The sequence below is a fragment of the Protobothrops mucrosquamatus genome, unplaced genomic scaffold (genome assembly GCF_001527695.2).
Source record: "Protobothrops mucrosquamatus isolate PMUCROS unplaced genomic scaffold, P.Mucros_1.0 scaffold28, whole genome shotgun sequence".
Lineage (NCBI taxonomy): Eukaryota > Metazoa > Chordata > Lepidosauria > Squamata > Viperidae > Protobothrops > Protobothrops mucrosquamatus.
The window spans coordinates 1,826,651-1,851,074 of NW_015386413.1; the positions used below are offsets into that span (position 1 = coordinate 1,826,651).

The 24,424-nt window shown below is 45.7% G+C and overlaps 1 protein-coding gene across 1 annotated transcript in view; it reads right to left on the bottom strand.

Moving 5' to 3' along the window:
* VWA8 (von Willebrand factor A domain containing 8) overlaps positions 1-24,424 on the bottom strand; it is a 105,359-nt gene that overhangs the window by 63,247 nt on the left and 17,688 nt on the right. Inside the window, exons 9-20 of the mRNA XM_015811056.1 lie at positions 22,721-22,825; positions 20,144-20,275; positions 19,008-19,142; positions 18,818-18,895; positions 16,530-16,690; positions 15,319-15,432; positions 13,437-13,605; positions 12,488-12,565; positions 5,337-5,452; positions 3,968-4,074; positions 2,598-2,704; positions 311-382 (exon numbers count right to left, since the gene is read on the bottom strand). Coding sequence (XP_015666542.1) covers positions 311-382; positions 2,598-2,704; positions 3,968-4,074; positions 5,337-5,452; positions 12,488-12,565; positions 13,437-13,605; positions 15,319-15,432; positions 16,530-16,690; positions 18,818-18,895; positions 19,008-19,142; positions 20,144-20,275; positions 22,721-22,825 — 1,374 coding nt within the window. The remainder of the gene's footprint in view (positions 1-310; positions 383-2,597; positions 2,705-3,967; positions 4,075-5,336; positions 5,453-12,487; positions 12,566-13,436; positions 13,606-15,318; positions 15,433-16,529; positions 16,691-18,817; positions 18,896-19,007; positions 19,143-20,143; positions 20,276-22,720; positions 22,826-24,424) is intronic.

Sequence of the window (24,424 nt, forward strand, 5' to 3'; positions counted from 1 at the left end):
GTCACGTGACCCCGGGTCGCTGCGACCGTCATAAGTACGAGTCAGGGGCCAAGCGTCTGAATTTTGATCAGGGGATGCCGCAACGGTCGTAAGTGTGAAAACGGTCGTACGTCACTTTTTTTTTTCCAATGCCGCGGTAACTTTGAACGGCCCCTAAATGGACCGTTGTTAAATTGAGGGCTGCCCGTATTCGGAAGTCACGCTTACAATTTCAGGGAAATTGACTCGTTGGCAGAACAGATAGAGAGCTTTGAATATTTAAATGTGCAAAAGGGATTGGATAGAGAAAAAAAAATGTGATTTCTCTTACCTGGTTGCCCACTAAAAGAAGATGCTCTCCGAGCAAAAAGTCTTTTAACATGTCTTCCATCACCATCATATGCTAACGCGGAAAAGAAAGCCATGTTTTAAAATTGGGAAGAAAATAAGTGAGTGAAAACACTGAAGTATTAATGCTGTCGTGATTCTTCTGAGTCAGCCACACAGAATTATACTCCTCGGAGAATCATTACGATGAGGGGTCCTTGGTGCTCTCTGAGCTTGGTGGTTTTCTTGCAGACGTTTCATGACCCAACTGGCCAACATCATCAGTGCTGGGAGGAAGTGTTTTTTTTGGGAGAGGAGGAGGAAGAGGAGAGGGGGGGCTGTGGGGTCCTTGGTGTTCTCTGAGCTTGGTGGTTTTCTTGCAGATGTTTCATTACCCAACTAGGTAACATCATCAGTGCTACAAGGGAGTCCTAGCTAGCACTCATGATGTAACCTAGTTGGGTCATAAAATGTCAGGAAGAAAATAAACAAGCTCAGAGAGCACCAAGGACCCCACAGTCGCCCCCTCCTCCTCTTCCCCCTCCCTCCTCTCCAATAAACCCCACTTTCTCCTAGCACTGATGATGTTACCTAGTTGAATCACGAAACATCTGCAAGAAAACCACCAAGCTCAGAGAGCACCAAGGACCCCACAGTCATTCTCCTCCTCCTCCTCCTCCTCCTCCTCCTCCTCCCTTCTAGCACTGATGATGTTACCTAGCTGAGTTATGAAACATCTGCAAGAAAACAACCAAGCTCAGAGACAACTAAGGACTCTGCAGTCCTCTTCCTCATCCTTTCCCTTCTAGCACTGATGACGTTCCCTAGTTGGGTCATGAAATGTCTGCAAGAAAACCCCCAAGCTCAGAGAGCACCAAGGACCTCACACTCCTCCTCCTCCTCCTCATCCTCATCATCATCATTTCCACAAAGCCAAACCCTTCTAGCACTGATAATGTTACCTAGTTGGGTCATGAAATGTCTGTAAGAAAACCACCAAGCTCAGAGAGCACCAAGGACCCCCCTCTCCGCTTTCTCCTCCTTGGGACAGCAACAGAAGGGAGAGAAAGGAAGGTGCCTTTGAAGCCTAGGGGGTGAGCAGACCAGTAGTAATGCTGCACTGGGAGATGCTGAAGGGTTTAGAAGAAATAAAGATGACTATATACCTTGGTCCAGAACCCTAATGTCTGAAACAACAAAAATGTTCTTACGTTTCATTTCTCCTGAACCAGGATCTGCTCTAGATTGGCCCATCAGAACCCCAAGAACACAATACGCTTGTTTTGGGTTTAAAACGGAACACACTTTCCAGATCATTCACACACACAAGAACTAAGAAGGCAGCAATGATGCACCCAATAATCTTGGATAGGTTCCAGAATTGAGCTAAATATAGCTCACAACACACAACGGAAAGAAATGCAAAACCTCTTGACTTGGGAAAAGCATGAACTCGTAGAGCAAAATGGACACCGTCAACAAACTTGGAGTGCTTGGGTATGGTTAGGAGTGCGCTGACTTTTCTAGGCTGCCCTATCTATGTTTCCTGGCAAAATACATGGGAAAATCCCATTGGAGGAAAATTCCACTTAGGGTTAGGGTTAGGTCACCATGAACTCACAGAGCAAAATGGACATTGCCAACAAACTCTGAATGCTTGGGTATGGTTAGGAGGGCACTGACTTTTCTAGGCTGCCCTATCTATGTTTCCTGGCAAAATTCATGGGAAAATCCCACTGGAGGAAAATTCCACTTAGGGTTAGGGTTAGGTCACCATGAACTCGTAGAGCAAAATGGACATCGCCAAGAAACTTGGAGTGCTTGGGTATGGTTAGGAGGGCACTGACTTTTCTAGGCTGCCCTATCTATGTTTCCTGGCAAAATACATGGAAAAATCCCATTGAAGGAAAATTCCACTTATTCTATTCTATTCTATTCTATTCTATTCTATTCTATTCTATTCTATTCTATTCTATTCTATTCTCTATTCCATTCTAATTCTAATTCAATTCTAATTCAATTCTAATTCAAATTCTATTCTATTCTATTCTATTCTATTCCATTCCATTCCATTCCATTCCATTCTATATCCTAATATGGCACACTCACCCCTTCGCAACAGGCCAGCTTCTAACCCAATAGCCATTTTGTAGATGCCCACAACATGATCTCAAAAGGCCAAATATGCCCATTTTGGGGAGAGACTCTGACTGAGAGCCCATCTTCAAAAGTCAGCCCAGAGGCTTGGTCTCCCTCCACCTGAAAGGGCAGGAGATCAAAGGGATACTTACTTGAGTATTTTCATAGAAAAGAACGTCAGGCACTTTCATGCTCTCGTCGGGGTTGTAAACCGGAATTTGGACACTTCCAATCCTGAGGACTCCTGACTTGATTTCACCTGGATGTGCACACAAATCAAGGATGGTGACTTTCTGCCCAGATGGGCACAGCTCTTGGCATTCGAAATGCCACTGAAATACTTCATTTTGGAAAGTCCTCTGAGAAAGACTGCGAAAGTGGCTTTTGAAATGGGACTTGGCTATACTGTGTTTCTCCCAAATATAAGACCCCGCCGAAAAATAAGCCCTAGCATGATTTTTCAGGATGCCCACCCAAAAAATAAGCCCCAGTTAAGATTGTCAGCCAGACTGAAGCATTTAGTATTGTATTTAAGCCCTAACCGGAAAATAAGCCCTAATGCTTAATTAATTTAAGACCAGGTCTTATTTGGGGGGAAATACGGTAGATGCATTTTGGTGTCTGCTTTGTTTGCTTTTAGATATTAGCTTGATGTTTGTCTACCTAACTCTGGGTCTTTTAGAAAACAAAGATGTAACCGTGATTTGTTCTATTCTATCCTATCCTATCCTATCCTATCCTATCCTATCCTATCCTATTCTATTCTATATTTTCTATTCTATTCTATTCTATATTTTCTATTCTATTCTATTCTATTCTATTCTATTTTTTCTATTCTATTCTATTCTATTCTATTCTATCCTATTCTATTCTATCCTATGCTATTCTATATTTTCTATTCTATTCTATTCTATTCCATTTTATATTTTCTATTCTATTCTATTCTATTCTATTCTATTCTATTCTATTCTATTCTATTCTATTCTATCCTATCCTATTCTATATTTTCTATTCTATTCTATTCTATCCTATCCTATCCTATGCTATTCTATATTTTCGATTCTATTCTATTCTATTCTATTCTATATTTTCTATTCTATTCTATATTTTCTATTCTATTCTATTCTATTCCATTCCATTCCATTCCATTCCATCCCATCCCATCCCATCCCATCCCATCCCATCCCATCCCATCCCATTCTATTCTCCCTTCACCTTACATTTGTTCCCTACTACTTGCTTTTGCATTTTCGTATTTTATACTATACTTTCCTTGCAATCCCAGTTATGGAATTTCCTGGCATAGAAATCTGCAAAAATTGCAGCTGGCATGACACTAACCAAATTACAGTACTCTAAAAAAAATGAAGCAAGTCCCTAGGAAGCCTCAGAACCTTTTGGTTGCTAATGGGTGAAACAAGATTCCCGAGTTAGAAGTAGGACAGAATCGGGCCCAGTTTGCACGCGTACAATTTAATTTAACAGGAAAAAAAGAAAAGAAAGAAAAATACCAAGAGCTTACAGCTATAGTCTCTTCCCTCCGTTTTCTGGATATCGGCAGAGCTTGATTCGATCTCGGCATCCAGCAGGTTTTTATGTAAGGCAGATTTGGCGAGGTTGGGTAAAAACCTAGATACCACAAGAAAAAAAGGGGGAGGTTATTTCACAGAGAGAAAAAAGTCTGTTCTGTAGACTTCTTAGAGGTGACCAGATCCTATAGTGATCTTGCCAGCCGTGTGCTGCAGCTGCCAAAAAAGCCAACACAGTGCTGGGCTGCATTAACAGAGGGATAGAATCAAGATCACGTGAAGTGTTAATGCCGCTTTACAAGGCCTTGGTAAGGCCACACTTGGAATACTGAGTCCAGTTTTGGTCACCACGATGTAAAAAAGATATTGAGACTCTAGAAAGAGTGCAGAGAAGAGCAACAAAGATGATCAGGGGACTGGAGGCTAAAACATATAAGGAAAGGCTGCTGGAATTGGGTATGTCTAGTTTAATGAAGAGAAGGACGAGGGGGGACAGGATAGCAGTCTTCCAGTATCTCAGGGGCTGCCCCAAAGAAGAGGGAGTCAAGCTGTTCTCCAAAGCGCCTGAAGGCAGGACAAGAAGCAACGGATGGAAACTAATCAAGGAGAGAAGCAACCTGGAACTAAGGAGAAACTTCCTGACAGTGAGAACAATTAACCAGTGGAACAACCTGCCTCCAGAAGCGGTGAATGCTCCAACACTGGAAGTTTTTAAGAAGAGACTGGACAGCCATTTGTCTGAAATGGTACAGGGTTTCCTGTCTGAGCAGGGGGTTGGACTAGATGACCTCCAAAGTCCCTTCCAACTCTGCTATTCTATTCTATTCCATTCCATTCCATATTTTCTCTTCTCTTCTCTTCTCTTCTCTTCTCCTCTTCTCTATTCCATTCCATTCCATATTTTTTCTATTCTATTCTATTCTATTCTATTCTATTCTATTCTATTCTATTCTATTCTATTTTATTCTATTCCATTCCATATTTTTTCTCTTCTCTTCTCTTCTCTTCTCTTCTCTTCTTCTCTATTCCATTCCATTCCATATTTTTTCTATTCTATTCTATTCTATTCTATTCTATTCTATTCTATTCTATTCTATTCTATTCTATTCTATATTCCCTACTACTTGCTTTTGCATTTTCATATTTTATACTATACTTTAAGTTATAAGCTGACACAATTGTTTTGATGCAACTGCGGTCGAGGGCATCCTGGAGGTTGAGATGAATCACAGCCAACTGAAAAAACGTTTCTTGTCCATATCTTCCAAACAACGAGGAAATTAATGACAGACTTCCAGACTTGAGATTAAAAAACAAAAAAAACGCCTGCCCAAAAGAAAACACTTCCAAAAAAAATCCTACCTTGAAAGACAAGCTTTATTGATAGCGTGGTGGAGACTTTCATCCGGATAATGAGATAGACGCCGGCAGATCCTCAAGAGCTGGCGGGTAGATAAGGAGGAGGCCAGGGATTGTGCCTGTTAATGAGAAATGAATTTAATTTCCTTTATCTTCCCCTGTGAAAGACGAGAGACGGTTCTTTCAAAACGTGCAATGCTTGGCAGAAGAAATCTTTCCCAGTCTGATGCCCTCCAACGGCCTTCAACGCCCGTAGAGGACTCCCTATATCAGTGGTGGAGAACCTATGGCACGGGTGCCAGAGGCGGCACTCAGAGCCCTCTCTGTGGGCACGCGCACCGTCGCCCCAGTCCTAGGCCTTCAGCTGGGTTTTATAAAACCTTTTTGCTTTAGGCCTCCACCGCCGTGTACAAAAAAAAAAGGTTCAATCAATCAGTCAATTTCAACTTCTCACAGGGGAAAAAAAGATCTTGCAAAGTTGGAATTGATTGATTGAACTTTTTAGTCCCACCCAGTCTGCGGTTACCACCGCAGCCACGCCCACCCAATTGGCCACACCCACCCAATGAGCCACGCCCACCCGGCACCCGACGATGCCTAAGTGGGTTTTGGGTTGCAGTTTGGGCCCTCGGTCTCGAAAAGGTTCGCCATCACTGATATAGGGCAGCGATGGCGAACTTTCTAGAGACCGAGTGCCCAAACTGCAACCCCAAACCCACTTATTTATCGCCGGGGGCCAGGTGGGCGTGGCCCACAGGGTGGGCGTGGTTGTGGGGGTCCTGGCAGACTGGGTGGGTGTGGCCAAGGTGGGCGCGGTCACCTCGATGTTGTTCATGGGGAGGGACACCTGTGGGGGCCGGAAAGGATAGGGGGAGATCCAGGGGGTCTCTGGCAGGTGGGGCGGTGGGCAGGAGGCTCGTCCTGCAGGGTAAGGCAAGGCAGGCCGAGGGTGCCATTGTCGCCGGGCAAGGCGAGGCAGGGGCGTCCGCTGTCTAACACTGTCGGGCCCCGCACACAGAGGCCAACGAGCGCATGGGGGCCGACAGTGTCCGTCAGCAGCCACAGCCTGCCGGCCCCTCGATTGGCGCACTCTGGGGCTCCGCAGCCCACCGCCAGCAGTTCAGAGAAGCCGCCTCTGAGCTGGATGGCCGGCCGACAGCTGAGGAGGTGGTGCAGTGGGTTGTGCCCGGGAAAAGGAGCGCATGCGAGGCCAGGAGGGATGGGACGCGGGGGCGGAGGGAAACCAGCCGTGCTGGGATGCATCCGGCCACGTGGGACCTCGGCGAGTTAGTGGGCAGCTGGTTGAAGAGGGATGGTTGCCATCTCAGGGGCATGGCATGCGTGCCCACAGAGTGGGCTCTGCATGCCGCCTCTGGCACGCGTGCCATAGGTTCGCCACCACTGTCCTAGTCTCTCCTTAAAAATCTCCAGTGATGGAGCGCCCACGATTTCTGGGGGTAAGGCAAGTGTTTTCTGCCCGGAGGCCCTTCCTGACGCCACACGGATGCACCGCCGCTAATCAACTGTCATTAACTAGGATGTGGAATCAGAGTTTAAAGCTAAGTAGCCGCAGCATTAACGACCAGGGAATGCGATGCTTCATTACCGCTGGGGCGGCCGAGAGTCTTTCTCCCACAGAGAAGCAAAACTGGGATGAAAATGGAAGGGATTACAAAAAATATATATATACAGGAACCAAATCTGTTTTCTGTGGCTTGCACAGCTGACGGGTTAAGCATGCATTGGCTTCAAATCTGGGGGGTAAACCCAGCTGGGTGAGATTAATGTCTTATTAAGCAGCCCAGCATCGCCAGACAGATGGTGCAAGCTGGGAACGGAAAAGGAATAAAGGAAATTCAACGCAATTTTGTCTGCTCCTCTCAAATATCAGCCGAACTGGAAAGTTTGCTACGAAAGAGCAACGCTGTAGCCGCAACTGATAAGTCCTCCAGTTACGACCGCAACGGAGCCCCAAAATTTATGTGGCTAAATGAAACGTTTGTTAAAGTGAGTTTTTTGCCCCATTGGACACCTTGCCTTGCCACGGCTGTTCAGTGAATCTGTGATGACCCAGGGCACAGCAGCGAGGCAATGCAGTCAGCTGGCAATTCAACCCATCCTTTAATTGCTCCAAATTTTCCCCAAATGTTCCCACGTTTCTGGCAAGCCCCAGAACAAAGTAAGACACACACACCTCTGGCTGCAAGGAGTTTCATATATCGTCTGATTAGGAGAGGAATTTACTCAAGGTCACGGAGATAACAAGGAATGACACGTACATCATAAACCTAATGAGTCTGTGTGAAGACACGCTTGCCTGAGCAGTTTCAAAAGGGAAGCCACAATATAGTCTGAGATCTTTGAACATCCAAGCAATGTTGTCAGCCAGTCCAATGGTCAGAGTTTCCGGGTTTCCAAGCAGAAGTCACAGAACAAGAGATCAGCAACAATACACACAACACTCCAAGGAATCAGCATTTGTTCCTGACAAATGCCTCTCCCCACAGGGTCTGCTTAAGTCTCATTCTCCAGGTGTGCCTTGTGGAGAGGGGCAGGATGCTCTCCTCCCGAGTAGTTGAGCCTGCCTGCGTTGTTCCCTCCTTCTCTCCACTCTCCGTGCTCTAGGATCAGGAGGGGGTGGCCGTTGCTCATCGCCTGAACTCTGCCTCTCCTGTTCATCTTGTCCCACTCTTGAAGGGCCCTGGCCTGCCTCGGCCTGCTCTTCCCCACATTCCTCTGAAGCCACAGACACCTCTCCCTCGACCTCCATAGGGTCCCGTTCCAGCTCACTTTCCTCCGCATATTCAGGCTCCGACGGAGGCATGACAGAATCATTGCATTCGTTCAGCTAGTAACACGGTTGTTAAGTGAACCTGGATTCCCCATGGACTTTGCTTGTCAGAAGATCGCAAAAGGGAGGATCACTTGACCCCGGACAGTGCAACCGTCATAAATATGAATCACTTGCAAAGGATCTGGATTTTGATCATGTGACCCTGGCGATGCTGCAACGGTCGTTAAGTGTGAAAAAAGGGCGTAAGTCAGTTGTAACTTTGAATGGTCTGCTGTAACTCGAGAACTACTTGTATCATGTCATCCCTTTATGGAGATTCTCAATCATCCAAGTCATATCTCGGAGTCCTAGTGGACAATCATTTAAATGGGAGCCAGCCGTGTGCTGAAGCTGCCAAAAAAGCCAACACAGTGCTAGGCTGCATTAACAGAGGGATGGAATCACGATTATGTGAAGGGTTAATTCCACTTTACAAGGCCTTGGTAAGGCCACACTTGGAATACGGCATCCAGTTTTGGTCACCGCGATGTAAAAAAGATGCTGAGACTCTAGAAAGAGTACAGAGAAGAGCAACAAAGATGATTAGGGGACTGGAGGCTAAAGCATGTAAGGAACGGTTGCTGGAATTGGGGATGTCTAGTTTAATGAGGAGAAGGACAAGGGGGGACATGATAGCAGCCTTCCAATATCTCAGGGACTGCCCCAAAGAAGAGGGAGTCAAGCTCTTCTCCAAAGCGCCTGAAGGCAGGACAAGAAGCAACGGGTGGCAACTGACCAAAGAGAGAAGCAACCTGGAACTAAGGAGAAACTTCCTGACAGTGAGAACAATTAACCAGTGGAACAACCTGCTTCCAGAAGCTGTGAATGCTCCAACACTGGAAGTCTTTAAGAAGAGACTGGACAGCCATTTGTCTGAAATGGTATAGGGTTTCCTGCCTGAGCAGGGGGTTGGACCAGATGACCTCCAAGGTCCCTTCCAACTATTATTATTATTATTATTGTTGTTGTTGTTGTTGTTGTTATATTTGTTCCCAGAAGTGCTTTTCTGAAAAGCAACAGGACTTTCTTAATCCCCCCCCCCCTTAAAAACATTTCACCTCTCATCCAAGGAGCTTCTTATTTTGAACTGAGGAAGCTTCTCGGAAGAGAAGCGAAACGCTTTCAAAGAAAAAAAAATCCGAGAAAGTACAATTGCCTTTTGGGGAAGAAAAAAAAAAAGCACCTTTGGCCCAATCTGCCTTAATTAGCTATTATAATTATGTCAACAGAGGAAAAGCCAATATTCCCACCGGGACGGGAACGTTTCCTGAATTTGTTCAGGAATTTGATTTTTCTCTCCTCTTAAGACAGAAATGAAAACAAAACACGGCATTCGAAGACAATTCATGAACACCAGGAATATCCAATCTTGGCAATTTGAAGACTTGTGGACTTCCACCGCTGGCTGGGGGATTCTGGCAGGTGGAGTCCTCAGGTCTCAAACTTGCCACGACTGGAACAGCCCTGACCTAGACAGTTTCCAACATGTATTGTTGTTGTTAGTTGAGAAGTCGTGTCCGATCCATCGCGACCCCATGGACCACGTTCCTCCAGGCCTTCCTGTCCTCTGTCATCTTCTGGAGTCCATTGAAGCTCACACCTTCTGCTTCAGGGACTCCATCCAGCCACCTCCTTCTCTGTCGTCCCCTTCTTCAGAACGGGAGGTAGAAAGGGTCGTAGTCCGAGAAGAGGTCCCTCAGGAAGGAAGAGTAATCCACCGGCTTCATGAACTCAAAGTTGAAGTCCTAGACCGGAAGAGTTCTCGTCAGTCCCAACTAGAGGAGGTCCGGAAGGACAGGAGATGGTAGAAGACCTCAGGTAACTTCGAGTACGGAGGACGAAGTCCCACTCCATCCAGCCACCTCCCTCTCTGTCATCCCCTTCTTCTCTTGCCCTCCATCTTTCCCAGCATCAGGCTCTTCTCCAGGGAGTCCTTCCTTCTCATTGGGTGGCCAAAGTACTTGAGTTTGAACTTCAGGATCTGGCCTTCTCAAGAGCAGTCGGGGTTGATCTCCTCCAGGACTGACCGGTTGGATCGCCTTGCAGTCCAGGGGACTCGCAGGAGTCTTCTCCAGCCCCATAATTCAGCTCAAAGAAATCTAAACTCGTTGATATCCCACAGAAAGATTCAATGCGAGGACCTGGATCCACGTTTAACGGGGAGAGCCATCGGCACACTGAGCTGGCAACCGCATTTGTGAATCAGCACACATCTGGAAGCTTGCAAATCTTACTTTTTTCCCCCCTCTAGGTACCTAAGGCATGAAGTTCAATTGACAGCAAAAGCAAGCTATTTTTATCTCTCTCTCTTTTTTTTTTTCCTGTGGATGCTTTGTCGCTATTCATCTGTAAGAAGCATTTCCCTCTCGGTCTAAATGTGACTCATTTTGATGTGATAGCAGCCTCTGGACATTTTGCCATTTTTAAGAAAAACTGTACTGAGAAAAACCTACTTTTCAGACCGACGCCCTGTAAACAATTTGGACACGAAACGGAATTGACGTGAAGCGCCGCGTGGATCTTGCGACACTGAGCGAGATTATTAACACTCTTTTTTTAAAAATGGTATCATATTCTTTATCTTGTTCTTCCAGTCTTCCCATTTATATATCTGATTTTTTTTTTTTTTCTAATTTACTAATCCAATCTTTCAATTCCATCTTAGGGAATTTCTCCATTTCTACCACCGGCGTTAAAGGAGAAATTCCTGGCATTAACTGATATCTCCATTTATTCCATCAAATTTTTAAAAAAGGGATTTTGAATTCTCTTAACAGTTTTTTTAAATATCCTTTTTAAACCAATATGTTTCTATAGGATCGCCTATTTCCCTTAATTCCTTCAATTCTATATCGCTCCATAATAAATCTCTATGTACTGCTATAATATCTGGGACCACCCTTAATTGATTAGCTACCCAATTTGGAGGGGATAAGGGGCACAATTGAAATATATTGTATGTTGTTAGTTGTTATATGAGAAGAAATATAGGTAATAAAAATGGTCTCCGGGGTGTGGGTGCACTGTAGTATTCGCATTTTTTTTTATCGTTTTTTTATTTAGATTTGTATGTGTTGTGTTATTTGTATTTGAATGAAATAAAAATTAAAAAACACTTTTTTTTCTTCTTAGAACAGTGATGGCGAACCTTTTAGAGACCGAGTGCCCAAACTGCAACCCAAAACCCACTTATGCATCGTCGGGTGCCGGGTGGGTGTGGCCCATTGGGTGGGCGTGGCCCATTGGGTGGGCATGGCTGCGGTGGTAACAGCAGACTGGGTGGGACTAAAAAGTTCAATCAATCAATTCCAACTTTGCAAGATCTTTTTTTTCCCGCAAGAAGTTAAAATTGACTGATTGTACCTTTTTTTTTTTTGCACACGGCGGCGGAGGCCTAAAGCGAAAAGGTTTTATAAAACCCAGCTGAAGGCCTAGGACTGGGGCGACAGTGCGTGTGCCCACAGAGAGGGCTCTGAGTGCCGCCTCTGGCACCCGTGCCATAGGTTCACCACCACTGGCATAGAACAATGTATAAAATAAACGAACGTTAAAGGGTTTATATTCCTTGCCGTCATCTGGTCATTTGCACCCTCTCCGAGAGTCGTTGAGGCCACTGGGGCAGATAAACAGATAAACCTCCAATTGGCCTCAATGACTCTCAGAGAGAGTACTAATGACCAGATGACTGCAAGGAATGTAAATCCTTCCGTCCTCCACCCTCCAGTCAGAACCGAAGAAGCTTCTTGGATGAGAAGCGAAACATCTTCAAGGAAAAGCAAAGAAAGTCCAGCTGCTTTGGAAAAAGCACCTTTGGGACAACAGGAGTGGTGTCAACGCTGCTAACGTTGAATGTTTTTGCTTTGACAACAGTTAAAGATGCAGCCATTTTCCTCTTATGTTTTACTTTTAGAGTTAGATGATGCTGGCGGGGGGAGGAATGTGCACTAGATAGACATAACAATACTGGGCCTAGGGTGAGAACCAAGGTTATTGAAACAAGAGATGATAAGAATTGGCGGGCTGGAGAACAGGAGGGAAAGCCTGCATTTCAAGCTAATTGGGGAATGTGATTTATGACGGTTAATTGGAGTAAGGAATTGTGCTCTTGATACTATGGGCTCAGGGGAGGGGAATCCAGTTTTTGGCTTCGACTGTGTTAGTGCCGATGCCCTGCTACTCAAATAAAGTTTCTTTAAGGTAAACAATGCCTCCAAGTTCTTCCGAAGACTTTCATCGGTCGGAACCATGACAAGTGGACTTTTAGGGATTTGACGATGGAAAAGCAAGACAAAGGATCAAACGTGGAAACGTCAAAACTCACGGTGGGATCGTTGGTCTCACGAAGCTTGTGCGTTAACTTCAGCAGCTTCTCCACCGAGGCCCGGGCTACATTTGGAACCTGAAACAAATAATGCATAAGCCTCCTTCTGTGCCGACCCTGGTGTAGACAAATCCACACACACACACAAAACCTCAAAAGGGCACAAGGAGATTTAAGAGAAGCGTCAAGGAATGTGGGACAAAAGTTAATGCAAACAAATGAACGTGGAGAAGACCAGCGAACACTTAATATACTGAAAAGAGGAGAAATTGAATATAGCAATAACAATAGCACTTAGACTTATATACCAGTTCATAGTGCCTTACAGCCCTCTCTAAGTGGTTTACAGAGTCAGCCTGTTGTCCTTAACCATCTGGGTTCTCGTTTTACCGACCTCGGAAGGATGGAAGGCTGAGTCAACGTTGAGCCGGTCAGCATCGAACTGCTGGCAGTGGGCAGTGTTAGCCTGCAATACTGCATTCTAACCACTGCGCCACCACAGCTCCTTCCTTCCTTCCTTCCTTCCTTCCTTCCTCCCTCCCTTCCCACTTACCAACAGCACTTAGATTTATATACCACTTCACAGTGCTTTACAGCCCTCTCTAAGGGGTTTACAGCATATTTGCTCCCACCAATCTGGGTCCTCATTTTACCGAACTTGGAAGGATGGAAGGCTGAATCAACCTTGAGCCAGTCAGGATCAAACCCCTGACTGTGGGCAGAGTTAGCCTGCAATAGCAATAGTGCGATGATTTGTCACGTCCGTTCGTTTTCACTGCAGTTGTAACTTCGAACAGCCGCTCAACAAATTGTAAGTTGTAAATCAAGGACTACATGTAATTCAGCTTCTCGTGCGTGTATGACTTTGCCGTGACTCATTGTGCAAAACAGAGAGGAAGACGAACAGGGTCAACGGTGACTCAAACGTCAAATCTCTGGAGTGGCTTACCATCTCTTTAATCACTTTAATTTCTTCGTTCTTGCTTAGCGGCTTCATATAATGGAAAAAGAACAGGGTCAAAAGCTCTGGGCCCAACCACTGCTGGGTGGTACTTCCAACGGAAGGCGGTTCTGCCAACGCGACCACTCGGAAGGAAGGGTGGATGGGAAAAATAGCCCTAGGAGAAAAAGAATGTAAAATAACAATATTGAGTTGTTTTGCCTTGCCAAGAACCGAAGGGCATCTGAATGTTGTCTAAAAGCATGACAGTTAGGGCAAAGAATACACATTAAGTTCTAATTAAACTGATTTATTTCTCAAATCTATAGGCAAGAATCCAGTCAACTAACGGTCAGCATTAAATTGGCGCGAGATAAAGAGTTAATGGAATTCAAGAGGAATTGGATTTAGAGCATTTGTGGGAACGTAAGGATTCCATGTTGATTCCTCTCTTGACTCCGACCCCAGGTTCTGCCTATCCTTCTCCTCCAGGTGTTCAGTTTCTGCATTTCTGTTCTGGGTCCCCAAATAAATACCCAAGCTAGCATTTCCCCCCCCCCCCCATACAACTTACTAGCCTGAATTGATTCGTCTAACCAGGCGTAAGGATATTAGATCAGAATTAAACCCTTACCTACGCATGCAATCGCTCTTTGCTGTCTTTAACCCCGATTCACCCGGGAGATTTCCCTTCACTACAAGATTACCGAGAATTAATGATGCCTAATTAATTGGAGAAAGCCAGAGCAGTAAGCAGACATGACGCATTTACTCGAGCCAAGCGTGCTCGCCTGCTAATTGTAAATTTTGACTAAAAGAAGACTTTCTGTTTCTTTGCCAGTTCACCCAACAGAGTTGTGTACTGCGAGGCAAAAGATTTAGTCCAACTTTGGTCTGCAGGAATAATGTGAAGAAGTTACACAGCAGTGAGCCCTCTTTTTTTTGGGGGGGGGGGGGAAAGCCCAAGCAAAAATGCAAAAGGGTCAACTGCCGTTTCTGAAAACGCTCCTGCAGATCAAAGCCTTGAAGTTCAAAACGGTTATTTTTAGCCGAATGTTGCAAGCCTCAAAGCTGAGCCTCTGCTGATAAACATGGAAGGGGAAAGATCAGAAAGAAACATGGGAAACGGGAACAAATGACACGGCAGCTGTCAACATCTAGAAGGGCAGCAGTGTGCCTGGCTAAGGAATTATGGGAGTTGAAGTCCACAAGTCATAAAAGGGCCAAGTTCGAACACCCCTGTCTTAAATCTAACAAACAAAATGGAGGCTGGCTGAGGAATTCTGGGAGTTGAAGTCCACGAGTCGTAAAAGGGCCAGGTTTGAAGACCCCTGTCTTAAATCTAACAAACAAAATGGAGGCTGGCTGAGGAATTCTGGGAGTTGAAGTCCACGAGTCGTAAAAGGGCCAGGTTTGAAGACCCCTGTCTTAAATCTAACAAACAAAATGGAGGCTGGCTGAGGAATTCTGGGAGCTGAAGTCCACAAGTCATAAAAGGGCCAGATTTGAAGCCCCCTGTCTTAAATCTAACAAACAAAATGGAGGCTGGCTGAGGAATTCTGGGAGCTGAAGTCCACAAGTCATCAAAGGGCCAGGTTTGAAGCCCCCTGTCCTAAATCTGACAAACATAATGGAGGCTGGCTGAGGTATTCTGGGAGTTGAAGTCCACAAGTCATCACAGGGCCAGGTTTGAAGACCCCTGTCTTAAATCTAACAAACAAAATGGAGGCTGGCTGAGGAATTCTGGGAGCTGAAGTCCACAAGTCGTAAAAGGGCCAGGTTTGAAGACCCCTGGTCCAGATCTTCCCAAAGACATACAGCAAGTCCTTTACTTTCCTCCCTCTGCCTGTTTGAAAATGCAATTCGTTTTAATAAATGTCTAGCAGGTTACCTTTGCTGCAGCTCCTCAGCTGAGATTTGAAGGTCTTCCTGTAACTTTCGGTATCTGTCTTCCCTCAATAATCTGGTACCGTCGTAAAGTGTAATCTCTCTATCGTGAATCAATCTGCAAGAGGTTTTGCGAAAGAAATAAACAAATAAACGGGGTTGTCATCAGTCTGGGTTTTCTGGGAACATATATCCAGTTTTGGTCCCCACGATGTAAAAAAGATGTGGAGACTCTGGAAAGAGTGCAGAGAAGAGCAACAAAGATGATTAGGGGACTGGAGGCTAAAACGTACAAGGAATGGTTGCTGGAATTGGGAATGTCTAGTTTAATGAAGAGAAGGACGAGGGGGGACATGATAGTGAGTTCCCCTGAAAAGCTTGATTGGTTTTTTTTTTTTTTTGCAGACTTTTCATGACCCAACTAGGTAACATGATCAGTGCTAGAGGGAGGAGGAAGAGGAGGAGGAAGAGGAGGAAAATTGTGGGGTCTTTGGTGCTTTCTGAGCTTGGTTGTTTTCTTGCAAACTTTTCATGACCCAACTAGGTAACATAATCAGTGCTAGAAGGGAGGAGGAGGAAGAGGAAGAGGAGGAGAACTGTGGGATCCTTGGTGCTTTCTGACCTTGGTGGTTTTCTTGCAGACTTTTCATTATCCAAACTAGGTAACATAATCAGTGCTAGAAGGGAGGAGGAGGAGGAGGAGGAGGAGGAGTTCTTCTTCTTCTTCTTCTTCTTCAAGAAGAAGAAGAAGAAGAAGAAGAAGAAGAAGAAGAAGAAGAAGAAGAAGAAGAAGAAGAAGAAGAAGAAGAAGAAGAAGAAGAAGAAGAAGAAGAAGAAGAAGAAGAAGAAGAAGAAGAAGAAGAAGAAGAAGAAGAAGAAGAAGAAGAAGAAGAAGAAGAAGAAGAATAGGAGGACTGTGGAATCCTTGGTGTTCTCTGAGCTTGGTTGTTTCCTTGCAGACTTTTCATGACCCAGCTAGGTAACATCATCAGTACTGATGACGTTACCTAGTTTGGATAATGAAGCATCGGCAAGAAAACCACCAAGCTCAGAGAGCACCAAGGACCCCACCTATTCTGCACACGTCTTGCAATTACGCTCCAACAAGGCCCGTTCTGCCTCTTCTCAGATGGAAGAGTGAACCTGACCACAGGCTGTGCACGCGGCTCAATGCTTCGTAGCATTCCACAAAGCTCCCCACCACGGCTGCGATACCTTTGGAGGACGGCTAGCGTGCCTGGGTTGACCCGGTGAATGCCATCCAGAATGACCAGCTTCCCCTGGAGGGCCGCGGTGACCAGGGGAGAAGGCCTCCAGGAGGTGTCCCCGTTGGGCAGAGTGTACCTTTGCTGCAGAAGGTCTCGCGCTGTCATATCCTGGGAACAATGAGAAGAGCACCGCGACCGCAGTCAAACTCAGCTAGATTTGGCTGTCCCAAAAAAAGGTGCTTTTTCCAAGAGGAAACTGGACTTTCTTTGTTTTTTCCTTGAAGATGTTTCTCCTCTCATCCAAGAAGCTTCTTCAGCTCTTGATTGGATGGTGGAGGACGGAAGGATTTACGTTCCTCGCCGTCATCCGGTCATTTGCATTCTCTCCGAGAGTCGTTGAGGCCACTGGGGCAGATAAACAGATAAGCCTCCAAGTGGCCTCAACGACTCTCAGAAAGAGTACTAACAACCAGATGACTGCAAGGAATGTAAATCCTTCCGTCCTCCACCATCCAGTCAGAGCCGAAGAAGCTTCTTGGATGAGAAGCGAAATGTCTTCAAGGAAAAACAAAGAAAGTCCAGTTGCCTCGTGAAAAAAGCACCTTTGGGACAACCAGGACTGGGACGATGGAGAATCTCCAGAGCCATCTAGATTTAGCTGCCAATGCAGAATTCTTTAAACAAATCGTGGGCTCAAACACTTAGAAAAAGAGTCTTCACTATTTCAGCCAGGTATCTATCTTCGGATAACACAATGCCTGGAAATATTTCTTAAGAGATGTTCTAGGTTTCTAGAAAAATCTAGCACAACTAGACATTTTTTTCTGTGGACATGTCAAACGATTGACCTATGAATAGTCACCTCAGCTGAGTATACAGGTACTCCTCAACTTATAACCATTCACAGCTAACCAGCTTGTGTAATGTAAGCTGTAAGCTGTAATGTAACAATGAGAATGACTCAGCAGGGTCTGTGTCCTTTGAAGAGCCTTTATATAAAGGGACGTGTTCTCGCTCTTCCGTTTCCTGCTGTAATTGTGGCTTGTTGGATCCTGCTGTATCAGCACGAGTATATATATATTGTTCCTGGTGTGTGACATTGTAGACAGTGTAGGATAAACCGCCATTTAATATAAATATAAACCACTGTTTACTGTGCTTATTCCTGCATTATCTCAGCGCAATAAGACTGTACACGCTCAATTAGGAATCAATTATGGGAAAGAGAATGAATATTGCACGTATTGACAGTGGCGAAAATAGTATTTGCCCAACTTTGGAAAAATGAAGGTTTACCACCTGACCAGACTATAATTACTAAAATCTTAGAATGCGCAGAAATGGATAGATTAACTTTAGAGATCAAAGAAAAAGAAGGCTCTATCTATTTTAAAACATGGGAAAATGTTTATCAATGGTTGGCAATACGATAGAGCAAGAAAAGACTCTGAAATTAAATTGGATGAATGTGATTTTAAGCATTAGTGATTATAATTAATTAGTATTTCATTAATTATCCTTATTTAGCAAGACGAATCATATTTATTTACTATCCTTTATTGTTATGATTATTGTTAACCCAGTTTATGATAACTGTTTAGTATTATATAAGTGATCTTTATTCAACATTTATACCCGGACGGTAATTTGCTTGCGAAGCGTGGAATTTTTGTTGGGGGTAACCCCATCATTGTACCTATCCTTAATCCATTCCCAATCCCCTAGTCCAGTGGTGGCGAACCTATGGCACGGGTGCCAGAGGTGGCACTCAGAGCCCTCTCTGTGGGCACGCGCACTGTCGCCCCAGTCCTAGGCCTTCAGCTGGGTTTTATAAATCTTTTCGCTTTGGGCCTCTGCCATCGTGTGCCAAAAAAAAATCAGTCAATTTCAACTTCTCGTGGGAAAAAAAAAGATCTTGCAAAGTTGGAATTGATTGATTGAACTTTTTAGTCCCACCCAGTCTGCCGTTACCACTGCAGCCACGCCCAGGCAATGGGCCACACCCACCCAATGAGCCACACCCACCCGGCACTCGACGATGCATAAGTGGGTTTTGGGTTGCACTTTGGGCACTCGGTCTCTAAAAGGTTCACCATCACTGCCCTAGTCCTACCCTTTCCTATACCCGCAGCGATCCCATCCCTTTCCTATCCTTATAAAACCTAATAAAATATTTATATATATAAAAAAAGCCTATGCACGCTCTGATATATTATCATCATCATCATCATCATCATTATTATAAATGGCCGAGGCCGGAGAAGCATGATACAATTCACCAAGTATAGAATTTACCTGATACAGCATGATGGGTTCTATGTGATATCCTAACAGGGCCGCAAAGGCTTTAGCCACAACCGTTTTGCCGCAACCCTGCGCGGAGAGAAGGGAGAGAAAAGGGTTCGAAACGGTCGCGCAAAGAAGCGCTTCGATTGGAGAAGCGGCAAAGGCTCCTCCGTCGATGAACGTGTTTTAGGGTGCTTACCTTCTGTCCGATCAAGCAGACGTCTTTAACCATGTGAGACTGCATCATCTCGGCCAGCAGCCGTTCGTGGCTGAACGTTCGGACAAAGCCTTCGGTCCCCGGACTCGGGCCGGAGAGCTGAGCCCCAGCAGGGACCTGCAAAGAGAGGTCGTGATTGGCACCGTGAGGCGGGACGGGGGGGTGGGGGGTGGGGGGAGAGGCCCGCCCGGCATCTCTTAGGCCACGAACGTGACGCCGAACGCTCGGGGAGACCTGGCCACAGAGCCGGCCTTCGGACGCCTGGCTCATGGCTGTCCCGTTTTGGCTCCTCTGCCACTCAACCAAACTGGCTGCGATAGCCGGGCTCTGACAAAGAGTGCCTATTCTTTATTTAACTAATTTATTTGTCTATTTACTTATTTAGGGAGGGAGGGGATGGGAGGAAGGAAAGGAGGGAGGGAGAAAGGGAGGGAGAGAGGGAGGGAGGGAGAAAGGAGATGGAATGGAGGGAGACAATGGGAGGGAAGGAGGAAGGGAGGAAGGGAGGAAGAAAGGGAGGGAGAGAGGAAGGAGATGGAAGGAAGGAGGGCAATGGGAGGGAGGAGATGGATGGATGGATGGATGGAAGGAAGGAAGGAAGGAAGGAAGGAAGGAGAGCAATGGGAGGGAGGGAGGAGATGGAAAGAAGGAGGGAAGGAGGAAGGGAGGGAGGGAGGAAGAAGATGGAATGGAGGGAGACAATGGGAGGGAAGGAGGGAGGAAGGGAGGAAGAAAGGGAGGGAGAGAGGAAGGAGATGGAAGGAAGGAGGGCAATGGGAGGGAGGGAGGAGATGGATGGATGGAAGGAAGGAAGGAGATGGAAGGAAGGAGAGCAATGGGAGGGAGGGAGGAGATGGAAAGAAGGAAGGAAGGAAGGAAGGAAGGAAGGAAGGAGATGGAAGGTGATGGGAGGGAGGGAGAGGATGGATGGATGGAAGGAAGTAAGGGGGGGGAGGGAGGGTATGGATGGATGAAAGAAAGGAGGAAATGGAGAGAGGGAGGGAGGAAAGAAAGGAGAAGGGAGGGAGGGAGGAAGGGAAGGAAGGGAATTAGATGCAAGGAAAGGCAAAAAATAAGCCTATCCTTTTTTCTTATTAAATACATCTTTAAGTGAATACCTGGAACGTCACAGCTTCTCCAGCTATGGCGATGGTCACGTCAGCCTGCAAGCTCTTGTCACCCTCCCTCTTCGTCACGCTTATAACGTTCGTAGGGACAGAAAATTTCCTGGAATCTTGGAGTTCAAATCGCTATGGAAGAGAGAGACCCTTTATTTTTTTTCTTGCATTTTTTTTTTTGACGTGTAAAGCAACGATTACAAGTAAAGTGAGATGGTATTTTTTTCTCCCTCCAGAACCTGAGATATGTCTGATTGCGCTTGAATGAGCTCCTCCTTTGAAGAGAAGCAAGCAAACCGTGGCGTAAGAACCGAGCAGGCCAAAATAAAAATGCTCAGCTTGGAAACGGACCCCGTGAGATATACGAGGAGGTACTTGGTACATTTAAGGTGAGAAAGTCTGTCTTTTAAGAGGGAAGGAGCGGAGGCGGCAGCGCGAGGGCGACAGGAGGCTATGGAACGTCTTGGCTGCAGCCCTTTAAGTAATTTTCTTAAGTAATTTTCATCTATTATTGCCAAAGGAGATGGATTTTAAATAACTTAGGAGGATTTACAATGACATTAGAATAGAGTGAAACTTCCTTTTAATGGCTGGGGGAGGCCTATTGCACATCTCCCTCCCTCCCTCCTTCCTTTCTTTCTTCCTTTCTTTCTTCCTTCCTTCCTCCCTCCTTCCTTCCCATCGTCTTCCTCCTCTCTCTCCTTCTTCCTGTCTTCCTTCCCTCCCATCTTCCTCCCTCCCCCTACTTCCTTCCCACCTTCCTCCTTCCCTCCCTTCTTCTCTCCTTCCTTCCTTTCTTCCTTCCCTCCCATCTTCCTTCCTTTCCTTCTTCCCTCCCTTCCTCCTTCCCTCTCTCTTCCTTCCCTCCCATCTTCCTCCCTCCCTCCCTCCTTCCTTCCCTCTTCCCTCTCTCCTTCCTTCCCATCTTCCTCCTTCCCTCTCTCCCTCTTCCTGTCTTCCTTCCCTCCCATCTTCCTCCTTCCCTCCCTCCCTCCCTCCCTCCTTCCCATCTTCCTCCTTCTCTCTCTCCTTCTTCCTGTCTTCCTTCCCTCCCATCTTCCTCCCTCCCTCTCTACTTCCTTCCCACCTTCCTCCTTCCCTCCCTTCCTCTCCTTCCTTTCTTCCTTCCCTCCCATCTTTCTCCCTCCTTCCTTCCCTTTCTTTCCTTCTTCCCTCCCTCCTTCCCATCTTCCTCCTTCCCTCTCTCCCTCTTCCTGTCTTCCTTCCCATCTTCCTCCCTCCCTCCCTCCTTCCTTCCCATCTTCCTCCTTCCCTCCCTTCCTTTCTTCCTTCCCTCCCATCTTTCTCCCTCCTTACTTCCCTTTCTTTCCTTCTTCCCTCCCTCCCTCCTTCCTTCCCATCTTCCTCCTTCCCTCCCTCTCTCCCCCTTCCTTCCTTCCTTCCCTCTCAACTTCCTCCCTCGCTCCCTCCTTCTTTCCCTCTGATCTTTCTCCCTCCCTCCCATCTTCCCTCCCTCCCTCCTTTCCTGTCCTTCCTCCCTCCCTTCCCCCATCTTCCTCCTTCCTTCCCTCCCTCCCATCTCCCTAACAACTGTGGCAAGACCGGTCATAAAATGGGGTAAAACCCACTTAGTCTTGCTTAGCTACCGAACAATTGGGATCATAAGTTGAGGACTACCTGTACTTTAGCAAAATCAAATTTGGTTTCTAGCTTCGTGGCTAAGGCATTCCGAAGCCAATTCTGGCTCCCGCTTTAGACAACAGCACCATTAACATGTATATTTTATTTCAGTTATTCAGTTAGTCCATTAAGTGAAGACAAAGTCCTTCACAGAACGTGCTACACATCGTCATTATTATCTTCAAGACGTTGAACAGAATTCAATGGAGAAAAGACGAGAGGGTAATTTTAAAGCGCCGCTTTCGTCATTTTTTTTTGCCTCTTTTACCCCTGAAAACAAAAAACAAAAACTGCAAAAGCCACAGGAATAAAACGACGACGACGATCGGAATATCTATTTGGCAAAACCCCAATAACGTATTTCCAGAATAAAAAAAGCTCTTAGAATATTTCAGTTTCTAGAATGTAAAAACCAAAAAAACATATTCTGGAATAACACGGAATAACAGGGGGGCTGGGAGGTCATCTAGTCCAACCCCCTGCTCGAGCAGGAGACCCTATACTAGGGGGTAGGCAACCTCGGCTCTTTTATGACTGGTGGACTTCAACTCCCAGAATTCCTCAGCCAGCCATGCTGAGGGGAAAGGGAGAGGGTTCCAAGCTGAGCCATGCTGGCTCAGGAATTCTGGGAGTCGAAGTCCACGAGTCATGAAGGGGCCATAGTTCCTCCATGCTGGCTCAGGAATTCTGGGAGTTGAAGTCCACCAGTCATAAAAGGGGCCAAAGTGGCCTACCCCTGCCCTATACCCCATGTTTCTGTTCCAGAAAAGTCTGGAGTTCTAATCCAGGGGCTGCTATATTCTAACATATGAAAAATTTCCTACAAATTAAGAAAATAGAGATCAAGGAAGGGATATTCTCCCTGGGCTGAATTAAGTTTTCCCAGCACCATTTTTTGATTCGGTTGGTGCAGCAATTCAGTAAAAAAAAACTCACTTTCAGGGTGTCTTCAACGGCTGTCTGGCCTTCTTTTCCTAGCAAAACATTATACGGATAAAGCCAGTTGAGGATATGTTGCACTGACATCATAGGGAAGGAATTCTACGGAAGACAAAGAAGCAAAAACATAAAAAATCTCAGGCCGATGTACCTGGGAGGAGAACTAATCCGAGTCCTTTGGCTAAATATTTGCAAACTTCCAAGGTTAAACTTGTGAAGCTTATCTGTTGAGATTCCAAGTCTCTGGCAGCTTGAAGGAGAAACATCTCTAGAGATTGGGAAAGAATGAACGGGTGTTTGTGTGTTTTTTCCCTCCTTCCCTTCTCCTTCCCTTTTAAGTCGCACTTGTTCAAGGCTACATCATACCCAGCCGGAACAGATGTGTAGCTCAATATAAAGAGGCAGAAATCTAAATATGTAGATTTTACTTGGCCCTTTGATGACTTGTGGACTTCAACTCCCAGAATTCCTCAGCCAGCCTCCATTTTGTTTGTTAGATTTAAGACAGGAGTCTTCAAACTTGGCCCTTTTATGACTTGTGGACTTCAACTCCCAGAATTCCTTAGCCAGGCACGCTGGCTGAGGAATTCTGGGAGTTGAAGTCCACAAGTCATAAAAGGGTCATAGTTCCCTCACGCTGGCTGAGGAATTCTGGGAGTTGAAGTCCACAAGTCATAAAGGGGTCACAGTTCCCTCACGCTGGCTGAGGAATTCTGGGAGTTGAAGTCCACAAGTTATAAAAAGGTCATAGTTCCCTCACGCTAGCTGAGGAATTCTGGGAGTTGAAGTCCACAAGTCATAAAGGGGTCACAGTTCCCTCACGCTGGCTGAGGAATTCTGGGAGTTGAAGTCCACAAGTCATAAAAGGGCCAAGTTTGAAGACTCCTGGTTGTGAACTTCAACTCCCAGAATTCTTCAGCCAGGCACACTGTCTGAGGAATTCTGGGAGTTGAAGTCCACAAGTCATAAATGGGTCATAGTTCCCTCACGCTGGCTGAGGAATTCTGGGAGTTGAAGTCCACAAGTCATCAAAGGGCCAAGTTTGAAGACCCCTGATCTATGCCAATGATGTAAATCAAAGAAAATAACTCCGCTCCCCCACTGGAGATTTAACTTTAATGGCCAACAAACGGCCTGCAAAATCAAAGATCTACTGAATATTTAGACATGTTCCATTAAAATAAAATAAAATAAAAAGAATCAATGAAGCCTGAAATATATATCTACTGGGCAGGCGACAGAAGTGGTTTGTTGCAAAAAATAAATAAACAAACAGGTATTCCAGAAACAGTGAATGAAGATTCCCAGACATGATCAGAAGGAAGAAAAGAGTGTCTGAGTCACAAAATAGATTTTTAAAGAGGGCTCCGGATTCTAAGAACCCAAAGCATCCGGATAAATCCGAATACAGGTTAAGTCCTTGACTTACAACAGTTTGTCGTTCAAAGTTAACAACGGCACTGAAAAAAAGGGACTTCTGAGCGTTTTTCACCCTTATGACTGTTGCAGCAGCACCCACCATGTTTCAGGTGATCCAAATCCAGAGGCTTGGCAACTGGCATGTACTTATGACGGTTGCAGAGTCCCGGGGGGTCTCGTGATCCCCCTTTAATGACCTTCTGACAAGCAAAGCCAATGTTAAGCTAACTTAACGACTGCGGTGGAAGACGGTCATAAGTCTCCTTTTTTTCCAGTGCCGTT